General features: G+C 47.3%; 1 protein-coding gene across 4 annotated transcripts in view; it reads left to right on the forward strand.

The window, feature by feature from the left end:
• PITPNC1 (phosphatidylinositol transfer protein, cytoplasmic 1) overlaps nucleotides 1-15843 on the forward strand; it is a 262521-nt gene that overhangs the window by 212350 nt on the left and 34328 nt on the right. For all 4 annotated transcript variants that reach the window (XM_006776677.2, XM_006776678.2, XM_006776676.2 and 1 more), the window contains one exon: nucleotides 2022-2117. In XM_006776677.2, coding sequence (XP_006776740.1) covers nucleotides 2022-2117 — 96 coding nt within the window. The remainder of the gene's footprint in view (nucleotides 1-2021; nucleotides 2118-15843) is intronic.

The raw sequence follows: 15843 nt of genomic DNA on the forward strand, positions 1-15843 counted from the left end.
GTGATCTCAGGCAAAGCTCTCTAGTTCTTTGAGCCTTGGTTTTCTCATCTGCAAATTGGGAATAGTAATACTCTCTTCATAAGGGAGAAGAAATACCCAAGGAAGGAGTAAGATCCAAACTAGAAAGAGAAGCCCCCTTCTTCTTGCAGAGTGCCTGAGTACATGGCTTAATGTTGTACTTGCTACAAAGAAGTGCTTGCAGGGTCCAGGCCATTATCTCCAAGCAGAGACCAAAGGGTGAACTTGGAGCTGAGAGGCAACGATCTGATAACTGCTATAATGGGCGGTCAAAATGTTTGAATTAAAGTAGGAAAAGCCACATAATCCGTCTATAACTATCTTAGCCCCTTTTTATGTCCCCTTCTTTCAGTCCCCTAAGTTTTTACCACCAATAAATGTCCAACTTCTCACTTCTTTTGTAATTTACTCACCAGAAGCTCATTTCCCTCTGGGGGATTCCAAGTTGGTTTGTTGTCTTAATGAGGCACGAGTCTTTCTTCTCTTGGCACACACTTAAAAGAGACTCGTGCATGAAAGGGAGAGGAAAAACACTCACACAAGCAACCTAAGCCCCAATATTTCATCTCACAGTTTATTTCTCCACTCGGCCTTGAACCTGTTTCCCCACTGCCTCTCTCATTCCTAAGCAGTCCATCTGTCGCTCCCAACCACTGTGGGCGTGTCCCAAAGAACTTGGCTCCCCATGGCAGTAGAAGGGATCAGAGCTGATCCATCCAGGAGCCAGTCTTTCTCTGCCTCTAAGGAAAATGCAGTGGCCACCTCAGGTCAGACCATGGGATTAATCTCCTTGAACAAATCTGAAAGAGTCCAGTCTCCAAGCGTTTTAGGAGAAAATTAGCAACAGAGCGAACAGACTTGGAGGATAATTACCAGCACCAACATTATTCAGAAAGCTTTTGGAAAGGACTAATCGTTTAAACTTGAGAAGCAAAGCAGGGAGAGCGTAGCATGCAAAGAGGCCTGCAGTTGCCCTCCTGGGAGATGATGTTATTAATAGGCACCAAATTTGTGTCAAGACAATGTTCTTAGGCATCAACCACCCTATTCTTCCCAAATATTTCATTCCTTTCTGAAGAATCAGATTTAATTAGTGTTAACGGATGGTTCCCCTGCTGGAATTAGCTCAACTGTGAAAATGGGGGGGTGGGGGGACTGGGGCGGAGGTAGGGGAGGATAGTTAAAACCTGCAATGATGAAGTGGCTTTGCAAACTTAATTTGTTTACCATCCTGCCGAAGTGCTGGGAAGGTGATCACTTTAGCCTAGAAAAATGGCAATTGGAAAAACTAGAGGAATGTCATCTTTCCACTAAAATGTATGTCTGCATATGTGGCTGTCTTACATATTTATTTGCAAGTGATGGTCGTTGTGGGCCATGAAAGCTAGAGTAGATTGGCGGGAAGTCATCTCAGTATCTTTTCAAGGTTCTACCTTCCTACCCCTCTGTGTACCAAGGAAACCATGCTCCTACATGATCAAGAATCATCCCATGTGTATCCCTGGGGAACTGGGCTGTTACCCAGATCTCTACTTTCTTCTGTTTATCTGTATTTTCTACAGTGAGCATGTATTCTTGTGAAATTAGGTAGATATAAACATTTTAATGAAAAAAAAAACCACATTTTTCAATTCCCTAAATCTTTGGCTGTATTACCGCTTTATGTCTCATATCTAGCCAGATCCTTTTTAGCCTCTTCACTCCCCCTGTTCAGCAGACATCATTTTGGAAAGAGATTTAGGTCTTCAGTCTTGAACTTCTAAAAACAACCTTTATTTTCTTCTACCCAGTGGTGATTGATGCTGCACCTGCCTCTGATGTGACAAACACAAGCAGTGAATAAAAGCCTTTCATGTTTCCTGCGAGTTCTGAGGCCCTGGAAGGCACTAGGCAGGGGCACCGAGCCACGTGAAGATGCTCTGTGGGTTGTAATTCTGCCAGCGGGCACCTTGAAGCTATCACCTGGTATCACTAACCTTTGATCTCTTGCTCTGCTCTTTCAGATTTTTGACAGCGAAGCCAAAGACCTCGAGAGAGAAGTTTGCTTTATTGATATTGCCTGCGATGAAATTCCAGAACGTTACTATAAAGAGTCTGAGGTGAGCAATAGACGGGATGACATGTGGAAGAAATTCATTCATTCCTTCAACAAGAATTATTAAGTCCACCATAACCTGGAGACTCCCCTCTGTCTTTGTGTTGATTTAGTCTGGTTTCACATTTTGCTGGATTCTTAATGGCATGTCTCAACATGAAATCCCGCCTTCTCAGGGCCCATCATTGGCCCTGGCTGCCACGCAATTGCAGTGTAGTCTTCCTATCTCCCCAATTCTGCCATCATTCTGGGCAGCAAAATATCCACAAGGCTAAACTTGCCCAACACTCTGGTCTCTCTTAAAAAAGAGCAGTTACTGCCGTAGCCAGTTTGGCTCAGTGGGTTGAGCATCAGCCTGTGGGCTGAAAGGTCCTGGGTTCGATTCCAGCCAAGGGCACGTATCTCAGTTGCAGGCTCCCGGCCCTGTTGGAGGAGGCAACCAATCGATGTGTCTCTCTCACATTGGTGTTTCTCTCAGTCTCTCTCTCTCTCTCTCCCTTCCATTCTCAATAGGAAAAAAATATCCTTGGGTGAGGATTTAAAAAAGAAAACAAAACAAAAAGCGACAGTTACTGCCCCAGCTCGGTGGCTGTTGGTTGGAGTGTCATACCTGTACCCCAAAAAAGGTTGCAGGTTTGATCCCAGGTCAAGGCGAGCATGGGAGGCAACCGATCGAATATCGATGTTTCTCTCTCTTCCTTTCTTTTCCTCTTTTTTCCCTCCCTTCCTCTCTCTCTCTCTAAAGTCAATAAACATATGCTTGTGTGAGGATTTAAAACAAAAAGCAGCATTTACTTCTGGCTCCCTGTTTTTCCAGGCTTCTGCATAACCTGCCTCCCCATCTGTGAGGGAGGGGCTGTGTTTTATTTGTATCTTTGGGGTCTGACACACAGAAAATGCCCATTCAGTCCCCTCTGAATGAATGTTGGCGCTTGGGCAGCGCCCGTCAGTGGGGAACCTTTCTTCTCTCCAAGCGGGAAGCACTTTCATAGGGCTTCTCCTTTTTTTTGTCTTGATTGAAAATAAATTCAAGAGACTACCTTCTCTACAGCCTCTACCCTAATAGATTCCATTGTTCGCCTCAGCCCAACCTTTTTACTTGACTGTCGGTGCAAGCCATCGTTTATATCCCGTTAGTGCTTTATCGATGCCTGCAGAAGGCACTCGGGTGATCCCCTTGTAAATAAGGCCCAGCCCTGCAAGGACAGCGGATGCAGGGCTGTTTCTGTTGTTTAGCAACATGCAGCCAATCACAGTGTGTTTGGACGCAGGGCCCCAGGCTCGTCCTTGAGCCATAACATGTGAACCTTGAAACTCTTCTCTCAGATTCATTAAGGCTGATTTAAGACACAATAAATAAGCCCGTTAGAAATAAATCCCACCGCTGCACAAACTGGGCTCCCAATGTGGTTCCGGGTTTGTTTTTTTGCCTTCACATTTCGGGATTCGTTTGGATATAAAGGTCTAACCTGAGGGTAGCAAATGCCGAGCCAGCTGCTTAATTGTAGGTGTGACTCCGCAGCCGACGCTGTGATGTGAATTGTTCTCGGTTCTGGTCCAAGGCTGAGCCATCAATTTATAGTACGCTCTGCCGCCAGCCACGCTCGTGCGTTTTCAGAAAAACAGGGTGAGATGCTCTCCGTGTCACATGCCGAGGAGGAGAAACCGGGCCTCCCTGTCTCACGGCATTTCTGTGGTTTCACATCAAGTTCATCAATACTGTGGGGCTTCAGTGATGTGCAGAGCATCGTGCAGCACATGGGTGGAGCTGTTGCCCCGTCACTCCCGTGGCTCTTTGGGCCATGGGGTGCTACTGTCCTTCCTGAACATCTGGCCTCCTGGGAGCTCGAGCCTTCCCAAAAGGCAGTGTTGCCAGAAAACTAATTTCAGCCCTTCCTCTTCAATTGCTTTGGGGTGGTCCTGCCTGTTACTCTGGGAGTTCCCTCCTGGTTCGTGGAAAGTCTTAGGACAAGTGTGGAATACTAATGAGGAAATCAGCCAGTTTCCTTTCTGATCAGCGGCGCCTGACTCATTTCCCTGTGCCGTGTGCTCCAAGAACCACCCCTGGGCAGCTTGTTTTCATCGACACAGACATTCCAGGAACTTGGACTTCTTGCTTCACAGTCACTCATTTCTCTGGGTCTTAGTATTCTTTCCTGGATGCAGTTTGACCAAGGCAATGAGAGGAGAATAGTCATGCATCCAGTAAATATTCAGTGAGTGTGACAAACAGTATTAAGATGGTAACATGGCTATGGGCAGAAGAGGCGCTGAGGGTCCCTTCCCTCAGAACACTTCCAATCTAGCCGGGGAGCCAAACAATAAAGTAATAATGATGCGTACACACAGGGAGACAGAGCGTAAAAGGATGGAATCAGGAATGGACTGCAGGAAGTGACATGCCGAGACCCAGAGGACGGAAAGAGCTGGGGGGTAGTGCTTCAGGAAGAGGAAGCAGCATGTGTGGGCCCTGAGGTGGCACGAATGAGGAATCAGAAGGCAGCCAGCCTGGTGGCAGTGGAAACAGGGAACAATGGTGCAAGGGTACGGGGATAGGGGGATGGGGCTGTGTACAGACGCTTAGATTTTATTTTGTTCAAGTGCAATAGAATGCCTTTTTAAAAAATACATTTGTATTGATTTTAGAGAGAGGAAGGGACAGGGATAGAGAGAGAGAAACATTGATGAATTTCACTGATCAGCTGCCTCCTGCTCGCCCCACCTTGGGGATCGAGCCCGCAACTCGGGCACGTACCCTGACCGGGAATCAAACTGTGACCTCCTGCTTTATAGGTCGATGATCAACCACTGAGCCACACTGGTCGGGCTGAGCTTGTCATATTCTGAGTAAAACCCCTTGGAGGCCGGGAGGAAGCCCCGTCTCTTAGCATGGCCCTCTGCCTTCTCCACTCCTCTGTCCTCCCTGCCTCTGGGCCACTCCCCTGGGAAGCATCCACTCATTCCTCTTTAGAGGCCAGCTCCAACGTGACCTCTCCCGTGGACCCTCCTGAGTATCCCGCACCCCACCCCCTGTCAGCGCATTTCTGGTCTGTGGTTTCCAGGTCATGCTAGCTCACAGATATGTCAACAGCTCCATGAAGACAAGGGCTGTTGTCTTTATCACCGTGCCTCACCAGCTGGCACAGCGCTGGCACATGGCAGACGCTCACGAAACGGTTGTTGAATGAATGAGTGACAGCCAGGGCCTTTGTTTTCCCTTCCAGCAGCCACAGCCTCAGAGCGAGCGCCATCCGAGAAAATGAATTGGTTGCCTGGCTAACAGTTGTGAATCAGAGTCCCTTTCCTTTTTTCTTTTTAATCTGAGGCAGACAGCTTTACCCATTTCTTTTCTTTCAATCCCTCTTTGTAACTTGACTGTGTCAGAACCATAAGAAGGATCGTACTTTCTGGGGAGAAAACTATGGTGCCAGTGGCTGAATCTGAGGTTTCTGATGCTTATGGATCTGGACCAGGGTTATCTAGGTCAGTCCTCTCCACCCAGCTCCTGTCCCTCACACCACCGTCCAGACCACAGAAGGGGATTAAAACACTTTTTTCTTTTTCCATCTCTCCTTGGAAACCTCCGAGCTACACAATCAAGAATGCCTCTCTCCATAAGGTGACCGGAGCTGGGAATTTTCTGCTGGCGCCCTCTGCCTGGTGGCCCTGGTGCCACCACTAACCAAGGAGACAGGTCACCGGAGGCTCGGCATCAGCTGACGCCTAGCCCAGTGCGCTCCATATTCTCCTTTTCCAGGACTGCTCTTTCCTGTGCACATCCAGGGCCCGAGCTTTGGCTCCCCAGAACCTCTTCGTCGCACTAGAACAGTGGTTCTCAACCTTGGCTGCACATTAGAATCACCTGGGAATCTTTTTAAAATCCTGATTTCTGGGCCTCATGCTCCAGAAATTCTGCTTCTTTCTTATGGGGTGAGGACACAGCCTTAGTAACAAAGAAACAGAATTTCCGGAGCATGAGGCCCAGAAATCAGGATTTTAAAAAGATTCCCAGGTGATTCTAATGTGCAGCCACGGTTGAGAACCACTGCACTAGAACCTCTTGGTCTCAAGTTCTGTTCTCTCATATCCATTGCAAAACTCTGCAGGGCATTGCTGTGTATAAAACAAAAAACAGTCACTGTGATTTTTCGGGCACGGAGAGCTCATCCATCAGTCTCAACCCAGCCCCACCAAGGCCCCGGCCCCTGCCAGAGTTGAACCAGATGATCAACCGAGTCACATGAGCAGCACCAACGCAGCCAATAGGAGGGGAGGCCAAAATCCGAGCAGGAGGAATAGTGCTCTGGCGGGGGTCGGGGCCTTGGTGGGGCCTCCAGGCTCGACTCATTGCCTGGACTAAGAAATCGCCAGCAGCCCAGCTAGTGTGGGTCAGTGGTTGAGCATCAACCTATGAACCAGATGGTCACAGTTCAATTCCCAGTCAGGGCACATGCCAGGGTGTGGGCTCGATCCCCAGTGTGGGGCGTGCAGGAGGCAGCCGGTCAATGATTCTCTCTCATCATAGATGTTTCTATCTCTCTTTCCTCTCCCTTCCTCTCTGAAATCAATAAAAATATATTTAGGGGGGGAGGAGAGGGAGATCCCTAGCAGCCAGTCTGTTGGGCCCTTCGATCGAAATATCTGTTAAATTCTCTCTTGAGAGAGAACAGAACAAAGAGAGGTATATCTAACTTTCCCAGTAACTGTCAGGGGTGAGAGATTAAATGCTGTTTGCTCAGTAGGACGGGCCCCAGAAAGGGAACCGAGAGGCAAAGTGAGTAAATATTGTCATACTTAACCCTTCAGTACAGAGTGCTTCGCCCAAACCACTCGGCTCCCTCAGATTAAAAATGTTTTCATTTTGGTCCACATCCTGGCGATTGAGGGTGGTAGAATTTTCATTTATCTCCCAACAGCCAGATTTAGCACAGGTGCCTCCTGCTAGGGTACGTTGTCGAGTTCAGTTTGTTGTGTTGTCATTGTCTTTTTTTTCCCCTTTTCCCTCCGTCCATCTGTTTCTCTCTGAGAGCAGCACAGCTGTTTGTGACGGGTTCCAAGTTCCTGGGCCTGGGCCCTCTTAGATACCGGGAGGACTGGCTGCAGTACGCAGGAGCCATTTCCCAAGGGGTCTGCTGCCCCCCACACCCCGACTCCCATGGCCCCAAGAAGAAGGCAGCATTGTAGCTGCTGTGTCATTGCAAATGGGGAGCCTGGGTGGTCTCCTGGGAAACTGGCTTTTCTCTCCCCATCCCCCCTTACACGTTGGGCGTCGTACTGTGCATCTATCCAGTTTGATGGTACTGGGAAGGCAACGGGTCTCCCGCCCAATGGGACACTTAGATGGTATCCAGTGGCTTCCTCGATGTGGGAGGGAGAGTCCATTCAGCCAGGAGGGCTCGATCCAGGAAGGCTGGAGGGAGACGCGGCCATTCTCCGACCTGCAAGAACAATCCCTGTGCAGATGCAGTGCAACACTGGGTGGGGACAGCCTGTGGGGTGAAATGAAAAGTAGGACGCCCTCACCTTTAAGAAGCTTATGAACTGGTTGGGAGGAGAAGGTAATGACAGCACAGCCTGAGGCAGCAGGAGAAATGCCCTATGACATTGGTTCTCAACCTTCCTAATGCCGTGACCCTTTAATACAGTTCCTCATGTTGTGGTGACCTCCAACCATAAAATTATTTTCGTTGCTACTTCATAACTGTAATGTTGCTACTGTTATGAATCGTAATGTAAATATCTGATACGCAGGATGTATTTTCATTGTTACAAATTGAACATAATTAAAGCATAGTGATTAATCACAAAAACAATATGTAATTATGTATGTGTTTTCCGATGGTCTTAGGCAACCCCTGTGAAAGGGTCGTTCGACCCCCAAAGGGGTCGCGACCCACAGGTTGAGAACCGCTGCCTTATGAGATTCACACCCTCTGCCTGACCCTCATCCAGCGAGTTCAGGGAGGGGGCAGCTCCATCAACAGCCATGGTCAGGGCAGGCTTGCTAGGAGGGGCGGAATCTGAGCAGGGCTTTCAAAACGTGTTTATCTTTATTGTTCATCTGTTCACCAAGTAATACGTGATCCTCGTAAAAACAACATTCCAGCATGATATAAATAACATGGGAAAACAATTGTCCTGTGGCTCCTCATCGGAAATAGCTGTTGCTAAAGTTGGAGTTTACGGTGTTTATACCTAAACATGGTGCATGAATAACGTTATTCGATGAAAAGAAGCTCACAGTGCATGCCACTCGGCAGCGTGCACCTTTGCACGGCCGCTAGGAGCTTGCCATCCTGTGGAAGCACACGTCTGTCTGGCAGGTTTGTAATGGCTGTAGATTGTGCTATCTTATGGTTGTGTCCTATTTATGCCTTTCCCCGCTTAGTGTACATTTAGGCTGTGTCCATTCTTTGGCTGTTATAGAACCGCAGGAAACATCCTCATGTGACATCCTTTGGGCGTTGTTCTAATGTTTCTGTAGAATAGATTCTAAAAGTGAAGTTGTTGGGTCAGCCAGAAGGGCTTTATCCAGGCTGCCCCCTCTCAAAGCCATGGGAAGTTACCCTCTGACCCACACTGAATTTAGAGGACGAAAGAAATGGAAATATCAGTGTAGTAAGTGAGGGCAGGAGGCCCAGTGCATATTCAAGGGTCTTTCTGATTGAGGCAGAAGAGCCTTGAACATCAAGCCAAGGAACTGGGAGTTTATTCTGCAAGTAGTGGAGGGCTTTCAAAGCGGGATCACCAGCCATGATGCAAGAGGACTGCATTTGTGACCTCACTAGAAAGGCTAACTTTCAGGGGGGTGCTGCTAAGGGAGGCTCCTGGACCCTCCTACCCATCAACCTACTTCTGTCCCTCCTCTACTACCTACCCCTTTGTGAACAAATCGCCTTCAGCCATCTTTACAGTAATTATTTTGTTAATGGAAGAACCCTTTGGAAATGAAAGGACATGGAAGAGTGGTCCAGCCCTCAGCAACCCTGGCTACATAATTTTTAAACCAATGATGGGCCCCTCACTTCCCAAGGAACAAATAGGTGATCTCTCTCAGACATCGTTTCTTCCAAATACAAGAAAGCTGGGCCACCAAGTCTTACCAAAGCACCATGTCCAGGGCTGGTTTTTAAAACCACTGCTGTTCTTTTGACCTAATCATGTGGAGCCTGCTGGAATGTTTTAAGCAAAGCCGTTTTTGTGTGTGTTTTTTAAAATATTTTTTTATTGATTTCAGAGAGGAAGGGAGAGGGAGAGAGAGACAGAAATATCAATGATGAGAGAGAATCATCGATTGGCTGCCTCCTACATTCACCCTACTGAAGATCGAGCCTGCAACCTAGGCATGTGCCCACCCTATTGAGGATCGAGCCTGCAACCTAGGCATGTGCCCTGACCAGAAATCGAACCCTGACCTCCTGGTTCATAGGTCAATGCTCAACCACTGAACCACACTGGCTAGGCAGCCAAGCTGATTTTTACTAGGAAAACGATAGTGCCCAACTCCGTCCTAGGAAAAAGGCTTTGTTTTTAATTTCTCAAGGAAGAAAAAATGTTTAACTGCTGCAGTAATCTGCGTGAAGGAGGTCCCCCAGAGCTTTGTGCCCAGAGTAGCAGTTGCAAATCTTATCAGTTGGATTTGATAGTGAAATGCCAGGCCAAGTAGGTCAAACAAAATCAAGGCAAATGAATTCCTAAATACCAGGTCAAAACCAGAGATTCACAGTCCCTGCCAGGAGTGGAGTTGCTCAATAGAAAGAGTCCTTGGGGAAATGGCTCCATGTCCCGAAAGGAAGGATTCAGCCAAGCAAAGCACCCGTGGAAGGGAGAAGCAATCGGCTTATTGTGGGGGGATCTACAGAAGAGGTCACCTCTAGAACTATGGGTGGGGTTCATGCTTTCCATGTGCAGATGACCCCAGGTAACCAGGGGCCTTGGCTTTGGGAGGTCTCCCAGGTCATCACAGCCATTGCACTTCATCACTCCCCATCACTGTATCTTGAATCTCTTCATCCCTTCCAGTGACTGGATCGGGGGAGAGATGAGGTGAGATGCAGTGAGGTGATGTGAAAGGCAGGGCAGGGCATTAAAATGACTAGCACAGTCCCTGGCGCATCGGAAGCCTTCTCCCTTCTCCGCACTTTGACTCCATCGTGGAGATCTGCAGGTGTGTTGCTGGGATGCTTGCTCAGTACCAACCCTGTGTCTTTGGGGAGAGGCTGTGGGAGTTTGTAGGTTGCTTTTGACTTGTTGGCACGAATGGAGAAGAGAAGCAGAGGTTTGGTTCCGATCACTCCACTTCTCAGGATCACATGATCCTCTGCAGGTCTAAGTTCCTTCAAAAAATAGAGCCGTTTGAACTGCCGAGGAGTAGAGTTTTCTTAAAAGGTGTTGTTATTACATGGGTTACTGTTTGACCTGAATTCAGAAGGCCGTGTTCTCTGACTTCACTTTTAAGAAACTTTAGAAGTTACGTTTACTGTTTGTGTGCCAACCTCAGGCAGCATGGAGTCCCGGGTAGTACCCAAGGCAGCTTTGGCATTTTATCAGCTGTCCACCTTGAGCCTTACCAGGTATATTTTAGAAAAATAAAAATTAAGATTTTAAAAGAAGGAAGCAGGAGCCAAAGGGCCCAAGGTTTTCAGTGAGAAGTGCACTTCCCCAAGGGCTTAAATTCTATCTCATGGAGAACCCCCCTCTGATCTTTCAAGGAAAGACATGGGGCAGCTGTCAGCTTCTGCTAGACTTAGTCTGATTCAATAAAAACATCTGGACTTCTTGGCCCTTTTGGGCTGAGTTCCCAAATCAGATTAGAATCACCTTGCGAGCTTTAAAGAAATGCAGGTACCTGGGCCCCACCCTAGACCTACCAAACCAGATGCGGTAAAATGGGACCTAGGGATCTCTGTGTAAATGCACCAGGTTTGGGGAAAGAGCCTCAGAGCAGAATGACACACACACACCCCTTTATTTTCCCTGCCATGACGCACGTGGCAAATGACCCGTTTTGACTGGCATATCAGGGAGGAGCTCCTGGTCAGAGATGACCATCCCCCAGGGTCAAAAGGCCCATCTGCTTTGAGCCCAGGGAAGCAGTATTTTGTTACATCTATTATCCATTCAAGGTAGGGCAGCTGTGCCTAAGAGAGGTCTGTATTCTATGTTCGATTTTTAAAAACCATTGTATTGTTATTTTAATTTTGTGGAGGAGAAAGGAAATAGCGATCTTTTTTAAGTATATTTTTTATTGATTTCAGAGAGGAAGGGAGAGAGAGATAGAAACATCAATGATGAGAGAGAATCATTGATCGGCTGCCTCCTGCACACCCCACACGGGGGATCCAGCCCACAACCCAGGCATGTGCCCTGACCGGGAATTGAACTGTGATCTCCTGGTTCATAGGTCAATGCTCAACCACTGAGCCACGCAGGCTGGTTAGAAATAGCCATCTTAACCCTGGAAGAATGCCTGTTCCCCTACAAGGGTAGGGTCAGTGCCTTTGAATTCATTCCAGCTATTGGGGGTCTGGTACCATCTGTGGAGTCACATCCCGGGCCTTCCTTGCCAGCCAGTGGCATTAATAACAATATAAGTTTGTGCAGTTTTCTGGACAATTTCTAAATTGCTTCTAAGTTGGGTGCTGGCTCTGGAACAACCATCTAAGTTTATTTCCTCCAATCAAACACTCGAATCAGTATCCACCAGGTGCCCGGGCTTCATCTCGTCCAAGCCCTTCCCAGCTGGCACTCCGAGAGTTTCCACTATGCTTCTGTGCAGATGGAAGTGATGTTTTTTCTCCTTGAAAAATAAGACCTGACCCAGTGGTTCTCTCTTTCACTTTTTCTATTTATTCAGACACCAGGTATAGCTACTCAGCTTCAGCACCCAAAATATCCAGGAAAGAATAGGTGGTATTAAGTCACTTGTCTTCCTCTGTTATTGTTAAGGGGCCCAAAGAAAAACATACAACAACTAGCTCATCAACTTGGGCCTTAGAAGTTTCAACAGATTCCTTACAGAATTGCTAAACCTAGCTTCAGAGGGACACGAACTAACTTTTGAGAAAAACAAGTCATTGATAAGTTGTTTTATTCAGTTATGTCATTTAATCCTAACAACCCCAGAGAATAGATATTGTCTCTACTTTATAGCTAAGGAGAACGCTGGCCAATTTGGCTCAGTGGACCAAAGGGTCAAGGGTTCAATTCCTAGTCAAGGGCATGTACCTTGGTTGCAAGCTCGATCCCTGGCCTGAGGTCAGGGAAACCAGGTCTCACTTTACCTGCTTTATATATTGGCATTCCAAATCATATCATATTTAGCAAAAACAAAATTGTTCTAAAGCTAAAATAAATTAGAGATCTGTACCACTTTAAAAATGGAAATTCCTGATTGCCTTCAAATTACAGGTGGATTGGCTTATTGACCATCTCTGTTCAACAAAGTTGGAGGTCCAGGTTTCCCAAAATAATACACTACGTGAGGAGTCAGCTAGCTTTAGGGACAGCTAATCCCATGCTGATCTCTGTTGCCATGTTGCAACTCATCAAGAATATTTGTTAACCTATTATCAGCTTCTGGTTTAATAGACTCAGGGGGCCAGATTGTATAGCTTCAGGCTGGACCGGGGCTGTTAATGCTTCCTAGACTGTGTGCAAACCGCACGCTAAGATCAGAGTGAGCGGGACAACCCACAGGGGCAGCCCCAATTTAGAGGCTGCTGCACTGTGCCAGGTCCTGGCGGCCTCCTGGGGGGAGGGGGGGCAGTGGCTCACTGGCTATTAGGAGAGCTGGTGCCTCTCACTGTCACACACTCTGTGAGACAGGGACCCTTCCAGTGCGCCCTTGGATGACCTTGCTGGTTTTGAAGTTATCTTAAAAATACAAAGTCATGTCTGTCACTGCTGAGAGGAACAGGTTAGCATTACATAACAGGATGTTAGCGAGCCATCTCGAGTTACTCTGGAATGGGAACCAGGCCCAAAGCTGGGGACAAAGGAGTTAGGACTCCATGTCCCACAGGCAGCTGCTAGTCTGCTCAGGCCAGGTGTTCCCAGAGCCAACCCAGGTGGCCCAGATGGCCCTTCCCCATTGGCTCCCTGCATCTATCTCTCCCACTTACTGGTCTTTATTTAGAGATGGGAGAGGGACATGCTCAGAGTCATTGGGAGTATCCTTCTTGCCTAACCCCAAAGCCATGTGAGGGAAGTATTTAAAGAGAATCAATTACAGGAATTGGGGTGTCTGTAAATTATTTTTTACAGACCATTTTTAAATGGTCTGTAAAAACCATTTTCAAAAACCATTGTATTGTATTTAGATATTGGGCAGTATGACTGGCCAATATCGACTATTTGCTGAGCTGGGAATGTGCAGGCCCACCCTCCATGCTGCCATCCTGCAAGCTTACAAGGTAGCCCATCTGCAGTCTTCTGAAGGAGGGGCTTATGGAAGATGCCCATGGCAGGGGCTGAGGAAGGGAGTGAGTCTGGGAATAGGATGGGGCACTCCCTTGGGCATTATTTAAGAAGGAGAAGGAGGAGGAGGAAGAGGAGGAGGTAGTCGTGTACTTTATAGGTTTGTTGTGAGGAGAATTCTGGGGTGTTTTCTCTGATACCAACTGAATCCCCAATTCTCCGGCACCAGCTGGCTGTCCAACAATTTAATTCTGAGACTGCCTACCTGGCGTTAAAGGGCTCGGTCCCACCAGCCCATCCGTCTCCACTGTAGATGGCAGTCACAAGACCGAACACCCACACTTCTAACAGACCAGGGTTCCCAGCACAGGCTCTGGAACACAGCAAGCATTTACTAGGCACCAAGCTAGTATGATGACTTGTCCCTCCCATCACTGTCTTCTGATTGCCTCTCTTGGGATTCTCTCAACTTAACCTTCTCCCTAGTCCCTGAAAGCCATCAACAGTGGTCACTCTCAGAGCTCAAGACCTCCAACTATTGTCCTGGCTGGTTTGGTCAGTGGTTAGAGTGTCGGCCTACAGATCTCAAGTTTGATTCCTGGTCAAGGGCACATACCTCGGTTTCAGGTTCCCCAGCCCCTGTAAGGGTGCGTGCAAGAGGCAACCAATTGATGTGTCTCTCTCACATTGATTTTTCTCTCCCCCCGCCTCCCTCCCTTCCACTCTGTCTAGAAATCAATGGGGAAAATATCCTCAGAATTTAAAAAAACAAAAACAAAAAACCCTCTGACTATTAAATTATTCTGTGGGATATGCTCAAATTTTCCATTCTCATGCTCCCTCCTCCCCAAGTACAGAGTTGTGAGTCTTTCTGGCACCGAATTGTAACTGAGAAGGGCTCAGAACCTGTGTTGAAGCAACACCCCCACCACAGCCACCTTTTTGTCTGCCTGACAGATGCGCTTATACGTCAAGCTCCCTAAGAGAGGCGCTGCGGCCATAGCCCAAGTCACTGATGCTTTTGGTGCACTCTGGTGCCAAGAGCCAGTGCTCGGGAAAACAGCACTTTAGGTATTAACTGCTAGCAAAGCAAGAATTGGCTGCTTCAGGCTGTAGTTTGCTATTAGGGTTTGCTTTTTGTTTTTGTTTTTATCTGATGCAGAGCAGTTGACCTTTTAAGTAAAGTTTTGGGCCAATTCTCAAGCACACTCTGAAAGCTCTTTAGTTCTGTTTTTTTGTTTGTTTTTTTTGTTTGTTTGGTTGGTTGGTTGGTTTGTTTTTTGTTTTGTTTTTGAACAGCATTATTGAGATATTAGAGGCCCGGTGCATGAATTCGTGCACAGGTGGGGTCTGGGCCCGCCCTGATAGGAGGCGGGACTGGCTGGGGGGAGGGGCTGCGGGTGGTTGGCCTGTTGGCCCCACCCCTGGTCAAACTCCCTGTTGAGGGGACAATTTGCATATTAGCCTTTTATTATATAGGATAGTTCACATACCATACCATTTACCCATTTGAAGTGTAGAACTCAATGGATTTTAGAATATTCACGGATGTGCACAACCATCACCACCGTCAGATTTAAAACATGTCCATCACCCCTAAAAGAAACCCTGAACACTTTCCCTATCACCCTGCTTCCCCCCTGCTCTTTTCCCCACAAGCTATCTCACCCCAGCCCTGCGTAACCACTGATTTGTCCGTCTCTGTTGATTTTTCTGTTCTGAACATTTTCTATGAATGGGATCCTTTAGTAAGTGGTCTGTTGGGACTAGCTTCTTTGAAGGGAAACTAGAGCATGGATGGGACTCGCTTCTTTGAAAGCTGCTTAATTTTTTTGTGTATCCCTTTTAGAATTGAAGTTTAAGAAATTTGGTCTAAAGTCAGGACTGAATTTTACCAGTTTTAAACAGCCATCCTTTGGAGGGGATATGAGAAAACAATATCTATAACACCTTGGAGTCTTCAAGAAAAACTCCAGAATGCAGGAGAAAAAAATCCGATATGTGCTAATAGTTCATCCCTGTTTTAGAGCTGAGCATTATAGTTCCATAATGTAGCTATTCCCAGCCTGTTGCTGTTTAGCACTTTTTCATTTAACATTTATCAAAAACTTCTAGTTTCAATTAACAGGGCAAGTCCCTGTTGGACAGGGTCCTATGTGGTTCAAATTGAAAGCGTAATTAATCACGGAGCCTTAGCATCTCAGTGAAAGTCGGCTAATAAAATCGCCTCTGAGACGGAAGCCACACTCCAGCCACATTCCAGGATCTCCCGGGGGCTTCTTCGAATACCTCCCAGGTGTGAGGAAGATTCT

Source organism: Myotis davidii, unplaced genomic scaffold (assembly GCF_000327345.1).
Source record: "Myotis davidii unplaced genomic scaffold, ASM32734v1 scaffold69, whole genome shotgun sequence".
NCBI lineage: Eukaryota > Metazoa > Chordata > Mammalia > Chiroptera > Vespertilionidae > Myotis > Myotis davidii.